At 47.1% G+C, this 16,772-nt stretch overlaps 1 protein-coding gene across 2 annotated transcripts in view; it reads left to right on the top strand.

Moving 5' to 3' along the window:
* Positions 1-14,765, top strand: part of scn5lab (sodium channel, voltage gated, type V-like, alpha b) — a 321,528-nt gene extending 306,763 nt beyond the window's left edge. For both annotated transcript variants that reach the window (XM_067967964.1, XM_067967957.1), the window contains one exon: positions 13,060-14,765. In XM_067967964.1, coding sequence (XP_067824065.1) covers positions 13,060-14,294 — 1,235 coding nt within the window. In that variant the 3' untranslated portion in view covers positions 14,295-14,765. The remainder of the gene's footprint in view (positions 1-13,059) is intronic.
* The last annotated feature ends 2,007 nt before the right edge of the window (positions 14,766-16,772 follow it).

Raw genomic sequence — 16,772 nt, 5'->3', positions numbered from 1 at the left:
ATATTTTTTAACTGGTGAGAAGCTATTAAATGTTGGTGTTCAGAGGGATTTGTGTGTCCTTGTACATAAAACACAAGAAGTTAACATGCAGGTACAGCAAACAATTAGGAAGGCAAATGGCATGTTGGTCTTTATTGCAAGGGGGTTGGAGTACAAGAGTAAGGAAGTCTTGCTGCAATTGTACAGGGCTTTGGTGAGACCACACCTGGAGTACTGTACAGTTTTGGTCTCCTTACCTAAGGAAGGATATACTTGCCTTAGAGGCGGTGCAACGAAGGTTCACTAGATTGATTCCTGAGATGAGAGGGTTGTCCTATGAGGAAAGATTGAGTAGAATGGGCCTATACTCTCTGGAGTTTATAAGAATGAGAGGTGATCTCATTGAAACATGTAAGATCCTAAGAGGGCTTGAACAGGGTAGATACTGTGAGGTTGTTTCCCCTGGCTGGAGAGTCAAGAACTAGGGGACATAGCCTCAGTATAAGGGGTTGGACATTTAGGACTGAGATAAGGAGGAATTTCTTCACTCAGAGGGTTGTGAATATTTGGAATTCTCTACCCCAGAGGGCTGTGGAAGCTCAGTCGTTGAGTAGATTCAAGACTAAGATCGATAGAGTTTTGGACTCCAAGGGAATCAAGGGTATATGGGGATCGGGTCGGGAAAGTGGAGTTGAGGTCGAAGATCAGCCATGATCTGATTGAATGGTGGAGCAGGCTCGAGGGGCCGTATGGCCTACTCCTGCTCCTATTTCTTATGTTCTCATGTTCATAGCTATGATAGCACCTGCACTGAAAATTGGCATCATGTCTTTTTAATGGATTGGTTAAGGGAAAGAGAAAGGTTGGCTAGCAGAGACTATCCATTAGACTAATAGCAGCTTTATCTCTTCACATACAAATTAGTTTTTTGTTTAAACAAATGAACACAGCATGCCTGCCTTTTATATTTAGTAAATAAAAAGGTTCCCCATATGTGTGGTATTTAGTGATTGAGGGGGACCTGAAAATCACTACCATTGGCATCAGTCAAATAAAAAAACAAAGGCACATTTCGAACATAACATCATAGCAAGCAGCAGTCAGCTGTCAGCTATTGAATGGTGAAGGAAGCTGAACCCAGTTAGTGCTAGGCAGCGAATAACTAACACATAGGGCTCGATGTTAGCACCCGCTATCGGGTGTGTTCCTGGCGGGGGGGGCTCCGAAAATCGGGGATTCCCGGGGCGGGTCGGGAGCCCGGCTCCAACCCGCCCATTTCCGGGTTCCCCAGTGATGCGCTGACATGCGCACGCAGCCCCCGCATGTGGGACTCCCACCGGCAATTAAATTTATTTAGGTATTTCAGATCGTTTACAGACCTGACTAAGGAGATATTTTACATGGGGTGGGATTTTGCAAACAACTGGGACCGTTTCCCGTACTGGGGGAAACACTCCTAGTTCAAATGGACGTGTTGCAGCTATCAGCCTGTGGCAGCTGCAAAGGTCCATTTGACAGGTGTGGGGGGGGAGACCCTCATTCATTGCAGGAGGCCACTCTGTCACTTTGGACAAAGTTTGGCCTCCACAACCCTCCTCCTGACAAGAAAATTCACCAACTTGCACACTTACCCCGGTGTCCAGACACATGTACCTACCTTGCGGACCCCCTCAAATGTACATCTTCCGGATGGGGGCCGTCGTAGCTGCCGTCATGACCTCCTCGGAGGGTGAACAGCATCACCAGCCTCGCCGGCCACGCCGTCTATCTCTGACACGTGGGGCTCCACAACACGGTGCTGTGACACATCCACCTGCACAGCAGGAGGGAGGGCAACTGCAGAGAGAGATGCGTCGCAGAGGGCACTACCCTCACCACAGGGTCCACAGACCGAGGCTCAGCTTCCTGGACCTCTCTGAGCAGCAGTGCACACGGAGGCTCAGAGTCACTCGACATGTAGTCGTGGACATCTGCAGCCTCCTTCACGCCGAGCTGCTCCCGGTTGGCCCGAGCACCACTTCTTACCTGTCGCTGTCAAAGTCACCACTGCCCTCAACAACTTCTCCTCCGCATCCTTCCAGGGTGCCACCAGAGACATCGCCGACGTCTCTCAGTCGTCTGCACAAAAGAGCCCTGCAAATATACCTACACCCACTCTGCAGTGACACAATGGGTGGCATCAGTTGTGGGTCTTCATAGTGATCCTCAGGAAAGGGCATTATTGCACAAACCAGACAAGATTCGCAAAGACGTGGCAGTAGTGGTGCCAATATAATATGTGATGTGAGTTGGTCAGACATTAAATAGAAGTAAAAACCATGACAAACCCTCAAACACCCTTGTGCATCCCCTTCATGCTCATGACACGTTTGCCTTACGCTTCCTACTGCACATATGTGATGCATGCCCTGTGGCTGCAGCACAGGTAGTGGCAGGTTGAGTGAGGCTGACTGTGAAAGAGATGCACGAGAAGGTGAGTATGAGATAGAGCCATGAGATTGTATGAGGATTGGGTTGAATGGTAGTGGCAGGATGAGTACTGGCAAGGTGAGTAAGTGCAGGTAAGATGAGGATGAGCTTTGAGTGGGTGTGAGGGGTGATGTGACAGAGTAGTGTTGGCAGTGCAGAAGGAGATGTGGGGTGGGGGCGGTGATGTGGCAGACGGAGTGTAGGGGAATGAGTAAGTGTACTCACTTTGGCTGATCTACTTAGGTCATTGCAGCGCCTCCTGCACTGTATGCAGGTGGGCGATATGTTGGTGGTGCAGGTGACCTCCTCTGACACCTCGGGCCAGGCCTTCTTGATGGCAGTGGCAGGCCGCTTCCTCCCTCCCGCCAGGGGGAAGATCTCTATCCTCCCCCTCCTCCTCACCCCATCCAATGATACCTGGAGTGAGGCATCATTAAACCTGGGAGCAGCCTTCCCCCGGGCTGCTCCATGCTGTAATTTTTCCTATTTCTTGCAGCATCAGTCAGTGGAGGACTGCCCCTTTAAATAGAGCTCCTCCAGCTGACAGACCTTACTGAGCATCCGCAGTCCGCCCGACGCGCAGCTCAGCAGTGGGGAACCCGGAAGACCAGGTAAGTGGATCCAATTAGCCTGCGATTGCACGCGGGACAGACTGATTTCACCGGGCGCGTTACCCACGCGCCCAATAGACCCCCCCCTGCCGCGAACCCACCGCCCTGGTAATATCGAGCCCATAAAAGGGATTGGGTGGAAAAAGGGTCTGAGAAGATTGTTCTTTCACCCCTGAGAGCTGGCCACCGATGCAGGCCACCAATGAGATAAAGGGCTTCTACGTCGGACAAAAAAGTTAATAGATGCAGTTTTGATCTAGTTCCCAGTGCGCAAAAAATCATAACAGAAAATTACCCTTGAGTGTATCACTCATCGTTGTGAGGTTGGGAATCTCCCTTAAAAAGGCCATAAGGATTGAAAGTGTGGTAAAAGTTGGAAAGAGCAGTACTTGCTTCTGAAGACTTTGACGTTCCTTCAATCTGTGATTCCTGGCTTTGAGTCCAATGCAGGCTGATGAGATGATGGTCTCCTTCACCTCCTTCATGCCTCAAAAGTGGGAAATGAAGTGAGTCTGGGCTGTTTCAATCTAGTTTTTGGTTGGCACTAAACTATCGGAGACTCCTACAGAATGGCTGGCTCAGAAGTGGGATTGTCGCACTGATGCAATGGGAAGTCTTTCCCTGAGATGGTGTCCACTGGAGCACAGTGAGCCTCACTACAAAAAAAGTGAGCAAGCATTCTTCACCCCCAGCACTGATTTTCCTCATCTTGAATACAAGCATTCACACTCACAAACTAAAAAAAAACAAATCAATGCAATTTTTAAAAAATCACAAGATGTGGTAAACATCTTTTTCTAGGAGTAGGCTTGACATTATAAGGTCAAGTATTGCACCTGCATGCTCCCAGCATGCAGCCATGCCCAGTGGGAGCATATATCAAGAAATTGTGTGTCCACAGCTCACAATTTTCACAATTACTATGGGCTCGATTTTCGCGTCGGGTTTCCTGCGGGTTTCCAGCGGGGGGTCCCCGAAAATCCCGATATGCGGTCACGTGACCGGATCGCGCCGCGATCCCGACCACTTCCGGGTTCCCCGATGACGTGCGGGGCTGCGTGCGTGGCCCCCGCTGGTGGGAATCCCGCAGGCAATTAAAGCCAGCAGGGTTCCACTTGAGAGTACTTGCCTTGCTTGTTGAGGTCAGTTAATGAGCTGAATCAGCTGTCAAAAGAGGAAGTGTGGGATTTCACCTGCATCGCAGAGTGTTTCCCACACTGGGGGAAACAGTCTCTCTCCAACCAGGCGTGTTGCAGCCTGTGGCAGGTGCCAAGGTGCACCCCACGGGGGAGAGCCCTCACCCACGCAGGAGGCCACCGCGTCACATAGGGCAACCCCTGCCCCCCACCACCCCCTGCCAAGCCAGAGGACAGACCGACACGAAACTGCAGCCCCAGTCCGAGGAACCACCCACCTACCCTGCACAACCCCTCAGACCAACACCTGCCAGATGGGTGGTGCGTGGACACCCTCGGAGGACGAACAGCATGACCAGCCCCAGCAGCCTCGCAGTCCACGCGGACCGCCGCAGAGACGTGGAGCCCCCCAACACGGTGTTGTTGCACGCCCACCTGCACAGCAGGAGGGAGGGCTACCACAGAGAGAGACGCATCGCAGAGGGCACTACCCTCGCCACAGGGTCCACAGACCAAGGCGCAGCTCCCCGGACCTCTCCGAGCAGCAGCGCACACGGAGGCGCAGATTCGCTCGACATGTAGTCGTGGAGATCTGCAGGCTCTTTCATGCCGAGCGGCTCCTGGCTGGCCCCAGCACCAACTGCTTACCTGTCGCTGTCAAAGTCACCACTGCCCTCCACAACTTCTCCTCCGCATCCTTCCAGGGTGCAGCCGGCTACACCTCGGATGTCTCTCAGTCGTCTGCGCGGAAGAGCCCTGCAAATACACCTGCACCTACTCTGCAGTAACACGATGGGTGGCATCAGTGGTGGGTCCTCATAGTGATACCCAGGAGCGGACATTATTGGACACAACAGACAGGATTCGCGGAGACATGGCAGTGGTGGTGCCAATATAATGTGTGCTGTTTGTTGCTCTGAAATTCAATATAGGTAACACCCATGGCAAACCCTCCGACACCCTTGTGCACCCCCTTCATGCTCACGAAACATTTGCCTTACGCTGCCTACTGCACATATGTGATGCATGCCCTGTGGCTGCAGCACAGGTGGTGGCAGGTTGAGTGAGGCTGGCCATGAGGGAGATGATAACATTACCAGGGTCCTAGAAATCCTGGTCAGAGCTCACCTTTATCCTAAGCTTCTAAATACCGTCCAAAGCTCTTCCTTCCTCGTCGATGTTGTCCTTTTGAGGCTTTTCTCCAATGTTCTATTACATGTAAAAGAATGGAATCGACTCTCAGCGGTAAACTTGTGGATCATCTGTACAATAACAACACCCGAGTTATCCAGCAGTCAGCATGGATTCAGAAGGGGAAGATCCTGCCTGACTAATGTCCTGGACTTTGAGGAAGTGACAGCCCAAGTGGACTGTGATAAGCTGCGGTGCAGCTCAGCTTCCAAGTGGCTTTTGATAAAATTCCACGCAAAAGGCTATTAATTAAACTCGAAGCTGTGGGGATTCAAGGTAAACCCTGGGAATAGATAACAATCGGCTGACAGGTAGGAAACAGCGAACAGTCATTAAAGGAGTTGTGTCGGAGTGAGGGAAGGGGTAGTACTGAGCGTGGTATCTCGGGGCTCAGTTTTGCAACTACCATTCTCTCTCATTTATATAAAATTACCTAGACTCAGAAACTCAATGCAAAGTGGTCAGGTCTCCAGATGATGCCAGACTAGGAGGGTAAGTAGAATCGGAAAAGGAAATTTATAAGATCACACAATTATTTGGACAAAGTATGTCGGCAGAACAGCTGGACTGCGAAATGTTAATGAGGCTCAGCCTTTAAAATCGACCGTGCCTCCAACACCAACTCCCGAGCAGGGAATCCAGTGCCTGATCTTCCTGCCCGGGAGTAACAATCCCCACTTGTATGGATGTGGATGTATACATTACTGCCACTTGGTGACAAGTGAGCTTCTGGTTAACACATGGCAAGGTAATAATTGGCCCGATTGTGTTTTAATTCATTCTAATTTGGTTTTATTCTTCATGAATTGTCTAGTAATATAAACGAAAAATCTACGAGTGAATAGAATTTACAGCACAGAAGGAGGCCATTAAACCCATTGTGCCTGGAGCTATCCAATCTAATCCCATTTCCGTGGCTTTTTCCTGTATACTTTTATATTCTTCCTTTTTAATACTTATTGAATTACCTTTTAAAATGATGATAAAGTCTCTTCCCCTGTAGCTGCTTGCGGTAAAGCATTCCTTGTTCTAATAACCTTTCTTGTGAAAAGAATTTCTTCTAACTTCGTCCCTTAATTCTTAGAATCATTGGATCATAGAATGATTACAGCACAGAAGGAGGCCATTCGGCCCATCCATCGAGCCTGTGCTGGCTGTCTGCACAAGCAATCCAGCTAGTCCCACTGTCCCGCCCTCTCCCCATAGCTTTGCAAATTTTTTCCCTTCAGGTACTTATCCAATTCTTCTTTGAAAGTCACGATTGAATCTGCCTCCACCACCCCCTCAGGCAGTGCATTCCAGATCATAACCACTCGCTGCGTAAGAACATAAGATAAGAACACAAGAAATAGGAGCAGGAGTAGGCCATACGGCCCCTCGAACCTGCTCCGCCATTCAATCAGATCATGGCTGATCTTCGACCTCAACTCCACTTTCCTGCCCTATCCCCATATCCCTTAATTCCCCTAGAGTCCAAAAACCTATCAACTCAATGACTCAACATCTACAGCCCTCTGGGTTAGAGAATTCCAAATATTCACAACCCTCTGAGTGAAGAAATTTCTCCTCATCTCAGTCTTAAATGCCCGACCCCTTATCTTGCGACTATGCTCCCTAGTTCTAGACTGTCCAGCCAGGGGAAACAACCTTTCAGCATCTACCCTGTCAAGCCCCCTCAGAATCTTACATGTTTCAATGAGATCACCTCTCATCTTATAAACTCCAGAGAGTATAGGCCCATTCTACTCAACCTCTCCTCATAGGACAACCCTCTCATTCCAGGAATCAATCTAGTGAACCTTCATTGCACCACCTCTAAGGCAAGTATATCCTACCTTAGATAAGGAGATCAAAACAATCCGCAGTACTCCAGGTGAGGTCTCACCAAAGCCCTGTACAATTGTAGTAAGACTTCCTTACCCTTGTACTCCAACACCCTTGCAATAAAGGCCAACATGCCATTTGCTTTCCTAATTGTTTGCTGAACCTCCATGTTCACTTTTTGCATTTCTTGTACGAGTAAAAAGGTTTTTCCTCATGTCGCCTTTGGTTCTTTTGCCAATCACCTTAAATCTGTTTCCTCTGGTTCTTGACCCTTCCACCAATGGGAATAGTTTCTCTCTATCTACTCTGTCTAGACCCCTCATGATTTTGAATATCTCTATAAAATCTCCTCTCAACCTTCTCTGCTCTAAGGAGAACAACCCCAGCTTCTCCAGTCTATCCACGTAACTGAAATCCCTCATCCCTGGAACCATTCTGGTAAATCTTTTCTGCACCCTCTCTAAGGCCTTCACATCCTTCTAAAGTGCGGCGCCCAGAATTGCGCACAATACTGCAGTTGTGGCCGAACCAGTGTTTTATAAAGGTTCATCATAACTGCCTTGCTTTTGCACTCTATCCTCTATTTATAAAGCCTAGAATCCCGTTTGCTTTTTTAACCGCTTTCTCAACCTGCCCAGCCATCTTCAGCGATTTGTGCACATATACCCCCAGGTCTCTCTGTTCCTGCACCCCCTTTAGAATTGTACCCTTTAGTTTGTATTACCCCTCCTCGTTCTTCCTCCCAAAATGTATCACTTCGCATTTTTCTGTGTTAAATTTCATCTGCCATATGTCCGCCCATTCCACCAGCCTGTCTATATCCTCTTGAAGTCTATCACTATCCTCCTCACTGTTCACTACACTTCCAAGTTTTGTGTCATCTGCAAATTTTGAAATTGTACCATGTACACCAAAGACCAAGTCATTAATATATATCAAGAAAAGCAATACCGACCCCTGGGGAACACCACTGTATACCTCCCTCCAGTCCGAAAAACAACCGTTCACCACTACTCACTGTCACTTAGCCAATTTCATATCCATGCTGCCACTGCCCCTTTTATTCCATGGGCTTCAACTTTGCTGACAAGCCTATTATCAAACATCTTTTGAAAGTCCATATACACCACATCAACTCTCTCTGTTACCTCTTCAAAAAACTCAATCAAGTTAGTTAAGTACGATTTGCCTTTAACAAATCCGTGCTTGCTTTCCCTGATTAATCCACACTTGCCCAAGTGACTGTTAATTCTGTCCCGGAATATCATTTCTAAAAGTTTCCCCACCACTGAGATTAAACGGACTGGTCTGTAGTTGCCAGGTTTATCCTTACACCTTTTTTGAACAAGGGTGTAACATTTGTAATTCTCCAGTCCTCTGGCACCACCCCCGTATCTAAGGATGTTTGGAAGATTATGGGCAGTACCTCCGCAATTTCCACCCTTACTTCCCTCAGCAACCTAGGATGCATCCCATCCGGACCGGGTGACTTATCTACTTTAGATAAGGCATTCGACAAGGTGCCACATAAAAGATTATTACTTAAGATAAAAAATTACGGGATTGGGGAGGATTGGTTATCGAACAGGAAGCAGAGAGTTGGGATAAATGGTTCATTTTCGGACTGGCAACCAGTAACCAGTGGTGTTCCACAGGGGTCGGTGCTGGGTCCCCAACTCTTTACAATCTATATTAACGATTTGGAGGAGGGGACCGAGTGCAACATATCAAAATTTGCAGATGATACAAAGATGGGAGGGAAAGTAGAGAGTGAGGAGGACATAAAAAACCTGCAAGGGGATATAGACAGGCTGGGTGAGTGGGCGGAGATTTGGCAGATGCAATATAATATTGGAAAATGTGAGGTTATGCACTTTGGCAGGAAAAATCAGAGAGCAAGTTATTTTCTTAATGGCGAGAGACTGGAAAGTACTGCAGTACAAAGGGATCTGGGGGTCCTAGTGCAAGAAAATCAAAAAGTTGGTATGCAGGTGCAGCAGGTGATCAAGAAAGCCAACGGAATGTTGGCTTTTATTGCTAGGGGGATAGAATATAAAAACAGGGAGGTATTGCTGCAGCAATATAAGGTATTGGTGAGACCGCACCTGGAATACTGCATACAGTTTTGGTCTCCATACTTAAGAAAAGACATACTTGCTCTCGAGGCAGTACAAAGAAGGTTCACTCGGTTAATCCCGGGGATGAGGGGGCGGACATATGAGGAGAGGTTGAGTAGATTGGGACTCTACTCATTGGAGTTCAGAAGAATGAGAGGCGATCTTATTGAAACATATAAGATTGTGAAGGGGCTTGATCGGGTGGATGCAGTAAGGATGTTCCCAAAGATGGGTGAAACTAGAACTAGGGGGCATAATCTTAGAATAAGGGGCTGCTCTTTCAAAACTGAGATGAGGAGAAACTTCTTCACTCAGAGGGTGGTAGGTCTGTGGAATTTGCTGCCCCAGGAAGCTGTGGAAGCTACATAAATTTAAAACAGAAATAGACAGTTTCCTAGAAGTAAAGGGAATTAGGGGTTATGGGGAGCGGGCAGGAAATTGGACATGAAGCTGAGTTCGGATCGGTCAATGCCCTGTGGGTGGCGGAGAGGGCCCAGGGGCTATGTGGCCGGGTCCTGCTCCTACTTCTTGTGTTCTTTAGATTTGTGGTTGGGATCAGATCAGCCATGATCTTATTGAATGGCGGAGCAGGCTCGAGGGGCCGATTGGCCTACTCCTGCTCCAATTTCTTATGTTCTCTTATGTTTAAGTGCAACTAGCCTTTCTAGTACCTCTTCTTTGTCAATTTTTAGCCCATCCAGTATCTCAACTATTTGAAAAACTGAATTAAAATTTCAAACTGCTGTGGTGGGATTTGAGCTTACAAATAACCATTATACCACCGAACCCTATTACCTGATTCTTCTAGTGATAACCCTGAGTTACTGTCTCCTTGTTACCAATTCTCCAACCAGTGAAAACAACCTTACACTATTTATTCCCTCAAAACATTTCCTCATTTTGAAAACTTTCATTAATTCCCGTTTGACCTTTTCTATTTCAGCAAAATAAAAAGCCTCAACGAGTTTTTCCTCATAACCATAATCTTTCATTCCTGATGTGTCCTGGTGAGTTTTTTCTGTACTTTACCCACCACTCTGATATCCTTATAGATGCAATGCCCAGAATTGCACGCAATATTCTGACTGCGGCCAACCTAACATCTTGTAGAAATTCAACATCACTTCCTTGCTTTTCTATTCAATGCCCTTGTAGAGACAACCCAGAATCCCATTCAGCCTTTTCCACCTGCATTGCCACCTTTTAAGGGTTCATGTATCTGGACATTACATTGCTCAAGTACAATGAAAAACAGTAACATATTATCTTATGTTCTCTGTATCATAAACAGAATGGCCCATAAATTGCTGGAACAGGGCATCTCGGGGCGAGCGCCATGAATTGGGTCTTTTTTTCACGCCCATGAGGGCGTATTATTTATGCGCCGCAAACTGCTGTAAGTGCAAATTGGTAACGGCGCAGCGAGGCCAATGGGGCATCTGAGACCTCATGAACGTCCGGTCAAATGGTCTATCTCTTTAACCAATGAATTTTAAGGATAGAGAAAGGTACAGAGCGAACGACAGAGAAGGAAATCGGGCGAATTAGAGTCAAATTAGATACAGGAAGAGAAATAAAGGGAGGAAAATAAAAAGTAAGAGTTTTTTTTTTAAATCCTTCCGGAACAATTGACGACCTGCAGGAGTGAGACTTCACGGTTTCAATTATTCCCTTTCTGGGGTTGAGCTAACCTTATGTGCATAAAATGGGCGCAACGAGGGCCAGTTTCAGGGACCAACGTCCTGCGCCCGGAAGACGTCCAAATCAATATTAGGTGGGGGCATTTTTCAGGTGCCCAGGGCAGTCGCCTAAAGCAGGATTGGTTAGGCCCCTTGCATATGCTGGTAAAGAGCCCAAGGCCTGTTTTAAGACTCCTCTGACAGATTGGGCTGCCATGAGGGAAACAGTGGAGCAGGTTATGGCCCTGGTCCGCTCAGGTTCTGCTGGATGTGGTCTGGAAAGCGGCCTAAGTTAAAACAAAATGTTGATCTTGATGTGGAAATGCCCCTCCCTCCCCCCGGAACTTACCCGGGGCGCTGCCGGAAAGGCAGGCGGCCCGAAATTCAATGCTGCAGAAAGGTGTGAGCTGCCTGTGGAGGCGCAACAGGCCCACGTTATGTAGGTGGAGGTCCAAGGCCCAATTTCGAGCCGGCCTCTGGCCTCCCTGTTCAAGCGCAGATGTATCGCACCAAAAACCAGGCGCCATAGAATTTCTACCCCATTGATGGACTTATTATCAAGGTGATCGTTCTGTTAGAAATAAATCTTGGTTTACACTATTTCGGATACAACAGCCCTTAGTTATCTGTTAATAAGTTTGTACAAAGCTACAGTTCACGCAGGGTTAAAATGTTCTTTTATTCAGTGAAATTCGATAGGGACCTTATATCTTTTCCCTTTTAACAAATCCCATCTCTGCCAGTATGCTTCATTGTGCTAAATGCTTTAAAACATTACTGAGCTCGAACTATTTGGATTCTAACCACCTTGGGTCAGTGGTAGCACTCTCGGCTCTGAGTGAGAAATTCATGGGTCTGAGCCTCACCCCAGGGATTTGAGCAAATAATGCAGGCTGACACTTCAGTGCGGTACGAAGGGGATGCTGCGCTTTCAGATGAGACATTAAACCGAGGCCGCATCTGCCTGTTCAGGTGATTCAAGTAAAAGATCCCATGACACTATTCAAAGACGAGCAGAGGATGTGTCCTGGCCACCATTTATCTCTCTATTAATACCTCCAAGTTCAGGTTAACTGGTCATTTATCTCATTGCTGCATGTGGGACCTTGCTGTGCACAAATTGGCTGCTACCTTTGCCTACAAAAGCAGCGACTACATTTGAAAGATGTACTTCATTGACTGTGAAGATATTTGGGCCCTCTTGAGGATGTGAAAGGTGCTATAAAAATGCAAGTTCTTTTTTTAAGTTGACGTAGTTTATGTGTAAGTCATTTGACTTGAGCACTCAGACAAAATCTGGTACCGCCTACATTAATTATGTTTATCACCTATATTAATGTCCCTAAACCTCTCCTCCTCTCTACCTCTCCCTCCTCCTTTAAGGTGAGCCTTAAAGCCTAACTCTTTAACCAAGCTTGTCCTAATATCTCTTTATGTGGCTCGATGTCAAATTTTGTCTGATAAGTCTTCTGCGAAGCACCTTTTTTTTTTATTCGTTCACGGAATGTGGGCGTCACTGGCGAGGCCGGCATTTATTGTCCATCCCTAATTGCCCTCGAGAAGGTGGTGGTGAGCCGCCTTCTTGAACCGCTGCAGTCCGTGTGGTGACGGTTCTCCCACAGTGCTGTTAGGTAGGGAGTTCCAGGATTTTGACCCAGCGACGATGAAGGAATGGTGATATATTTCCAAGTCGGGATGGTGTGTGACTTGGAGGGGAACGTGCAGGTGGTGTTGTTCCCATGTGCCTGCTGCCCTTGTCCTTCTAGGTAGTAGAGGTCGCGGGTTTGGGAGGTGCTGTCGAAGAAGCCTTGGCGAGTTGCTGCAGCGCATTCTGTGGATGGTACACACTGCAGCCACAGTGCGCCGGTGGTGAAGGGAGTGAATGTTTAGGGTGGTGGATGGGGTACCAATCAAGCGGGCTGCTTTGTCCTGGATGGTGTCATTTTGGGACATTTTAGTACGTTAGCGGTGCTACTTAAATACAGGTGTGTTGTTTATAATTTGATGAAAAATATTCCTTTATTTACATTGGGATTTGTCTTTTTTTATCCAGGTCTTGTGCTGTCAGATCTCATTGAAAAATACTTTGTATCACCTACGCTCTTCAGAGTCATCCGCTTGGCTCGTATTGGACGAGTCCTTCGTCTTATACGAGGGGCGAAAGGAATAAGGACATTGCTCTTTGCATTAATGATGTCGCTGCCTGCCTTGTTCAACATTGGCCTCCTGTTGTTCCTGGTTATGTTTATCTATGCCATTTTCGGAATGGCGAACTTTGCTTACGTGAAGAAAGTGGACGGCATCGATGACATGTTCAACTTTGAGACGTTTGGAAACAGCATGATCTGCCTCTTCCAAATCACCACGTCAGCAGGATGGGATGGTCTCCTGAGTCCCATTCTCAACAGTGAGAGTCCAGACTGCGACCCACACAAAGAAAACCAAGGCACCAACATAAAAGGAGATTGTGGAAAACAATCTGTCGGGATCTTTTTCTTCGTCAGTTATATCATTATCTCCTTTCTGATTGTTGTAAACATGTACATAGCCGTCATCTTGGAGAACTTCAGCGTGGCCACAGAGGAAAGCACCGAGCCCCTCAGCGAGGATGACTTTGAGATGTTCTACGAAGTGTGGGAGAAGTTTGATCCTGAGGCCACGCAGTTCATTGAGTATTCGGCGCTCCCAGACTTCGCGGACGCCCTGAAGGAGCCCCTCCGCGTGGCAAAGCCAAATAAAATCAAACTCATTGCCATGGACCTGCCCATGGTGAGCGGGGACAGGATTCACTGTTTAGATATTCTCTTTGCTTTCACCAAGCGGGTGCTGGGAGAATCAGGGGAAATGGACGCTCTTAAGCTGCAGATGGAGGAGAAATTCATGGCAGCCAATCCCTCAAAGATCTCCTACGAACCTATCACAACTACTCTTAGGAGGAAACAGGAAGAGGTATCTGTCATAATTATTCAGAGCGCATACAGGAGACACTTGCTCCGTCGCTCCATGAAGCAGGCTTCTTTCTTGTATCGCCACAGAACTAGTGACGGAAACATTATTGTAGAAGAGGCCCCGGAAAAAGAAGGGCTAATCGCAGCGATGATCAAAGAACATTATGGTCCAAAATTAGAGCGATCAGAGACAATGTCCTCCTCCTCATCTCCTCCATCTTATAACAGCGTCACCAGGGCTGATAGTGAAAACATTGAAGTGAGAGTCACTGACCCAGAACCTGATGGGAAAATAGACGCTAAGAAAGGTCCTGACAAAGATAGAGAGTCCTTAGTGTAAAGAAAAATGCTTTAAAATGTCTTGTTTACACGAAAAAAAAATGACGTGAAGTCAAACCTGTTGTACCATTAGTCGCGGAGGATAAAAAAAAAATGAGGCTTTTTTGCTTCACTTCTTCAGCAAAAGTTCTGAGTTCAGACCACAGGATGTGATTGACCTTTGACCTTGGTTCTGACAGCTTTGCTTCAAGCTTTATATTACAAGAGAACTGGAGGGACCGCGCAGGGCTGTGGCAGTAATATTGATGATACTGATAATATACTAGGCTGGGATCAGAAAAAAAATTACAATGTTATCACTATAGTGACTGACTGTATGCATTTATTTGAAATATTATTATAATGGTGTGTCTCCTGCTGGTTATGTATGACCTTGCATTAACAATTATCACAACTTCTGTAGCAAATGTAACACTTATTGCATATGTTATGGGTCTTTCATAAATTTATTATTATACTTGATATTTTTCTACTCAAGCATATAATTGTCTGTTTTTGCACCAGACCTGTGAGCTCCTGCCCTTTTCACCTCAGGCAACTATTGGCCATCGGACCATAATCACGTCACCAATGGCGATTGTACAGCTCGGTCAACGTACCGTCTTGCTTCTGCTTTACGCATTGGTTCAAGTGAACAAAGTAATTCACAGCAATACTCATTGTGGCCTATGTCAAGGATCACGAACAGGGTTAGAAGAAGTAGGAAGGGAGGAAGCTTGTGTGGAGTATAAACACTGGCACGGACCTGTTGGGCCGAATGGCCTGTTTCTGTGCTGTACATTCTGTGTGATTCTATGAACGTTGAGGGATGTGGAGCATTAACATCAGTGGGCCGGCCGCTCAGGTTCGCCCCCTAGTGGGCGGTCCAACAAACAGCACCGACTGAGGACACTTTCCACCCTCCCAACCACTGGTGGCTGTTCAGGTTGTGAAGGAGGAGGAGGAGGGGAGAGGTGGGATAGGTGCGGATACAGGAGACAAAAGACAAGATGGGTGGTAACGAGATTGGCCTCCATCCCACCAGCTGCTACGTTCCCCCAGTAAGACATTTGGAAAATATTTGTCCGCTCCGACTTGTATTGCTGAGATCGCACAGCTTTTTTATGCAACCGTTTTTAAGTTATTCCACGAGAAATGTATTTTTTTTCTCTCTGTGCACGAGCAATGTATTTGTAAACAAATGATTTGCTGCGAATCTCAGTGACCAACGCGTCACAGAGTATCAGACTTATTCACCTGCTGCCTTCAAGAATGTGACGTGATATTCGACCATGGAGAGAAGATTCAATGACTGGAGGTCAGAGGGAAGGACAAGGCCTCGGCTTCTTTGTTCCACTTCACCAACACAGAGATCCTTTCAAATGTCTCACTTATTTTCTGTTTTTATTTATTTTGCATAAAGTAAATTAAGATAGGAATGCTTCTTCCAGCAATGACGAATTAATGTAAGAGTACTGCTTTAAAATTTTAAAATAGTGTCTTCTTTGGTGCTTTACCTAGGGTGGGTTCGGACCCATTTGTTAGAATAGTTTTTTTCTTAGTGGCTCAAACTGTTGCCTCCAGTTGGACAGGTTTCTGCAGGAGATGGGAGCTTGTGCTGATTGACCACCATGGCGGGGGGGTCATCTCAAACTAACCCAGATCGGCTGGTGATAGAAGTCAATAAAAGAAGAAAGACTTGCATTTCTATAGCGCCTTTCATGACCTCAGGATGTCCCAAAGCGCTTTGCAGCCAATGAACACTTCTGAAGTGTAGTCACTGTTGTAATGTAGGAAACGCGGCAGCCAATTTTGCACACAGCAAGGTCCCACAAGCAGCAATGTGATAAAATGACCAGATAATGTTTTTAGTGAGGCTGGTTGATGGATAAATATTGGCCAGGACACCGGGGAGAACCTCCCTGCTCCTCTTCGAAATAGTGTCATGGGATCTTTTACATCCACCTGGGAAACAGACGGGGTCGCGGTTTAGCATCTCATCCGAAAGACGGCACCTCCGACAGTGCGGCACTCCCTCAGTACTGCCCTGGAGTGTCAGCCTTGATTTTGTGCTCAATTCTCTGGAGTGGGGCTTGAACCCACAACCTCCTGACTCAGAGGCCAGAGTGTTACCCACTGAGCAATCGGGCGGGGTGTAAAACAGGCGGCCGATCTGATCCGGTCAGTTCCCCGGCGGGCAGGTTAATTTAAAATTTCTCCCAGCCCATGTTTGTGGGGGTGGTTTTATGGAGTCTTGGGAACGTCTCCTTATGATTCCCGCTGAACACGAGTACCTGTGCCTTTTAGGCAGGTGCCGATTGGAGGAGCACTGTTGCCCGCGAGAGAAAGGTGGAGTGGGCCCCACAAGAAATACACCTCAGGCCCGCCTCTCCTCCCAGTTGGGTTTAAAAAAGAGAACTAGTCGAGATTAATAAATAATGTCAGTCGCAACATAAATCTCATTCATTCAGGAGTAGATGTTAGTCCTGGATCCCAGTGC

Source organism: Heptranchias perlo, chromosome 2 (genome assembly GCF_035084215.1).
Source record: "Heptranchias perlo isolate sHepPer1 chromosome 2, sHepPer1.hap1, whole genome shotgun sequence".
In the NCBI taxonomy this organism is placed as follows: domain Eukaryota; kingdom Metazoa; phylum Chordata; class Chondrichthyes; order Hexanchiformes; family Hexanchidae; genus Heptranchias; species Heptranchias perlo.
Note: the sequence above shows the minus strand (reverse complement) of the source record. Positions and strands in the feature narration are given on the sequence as shown.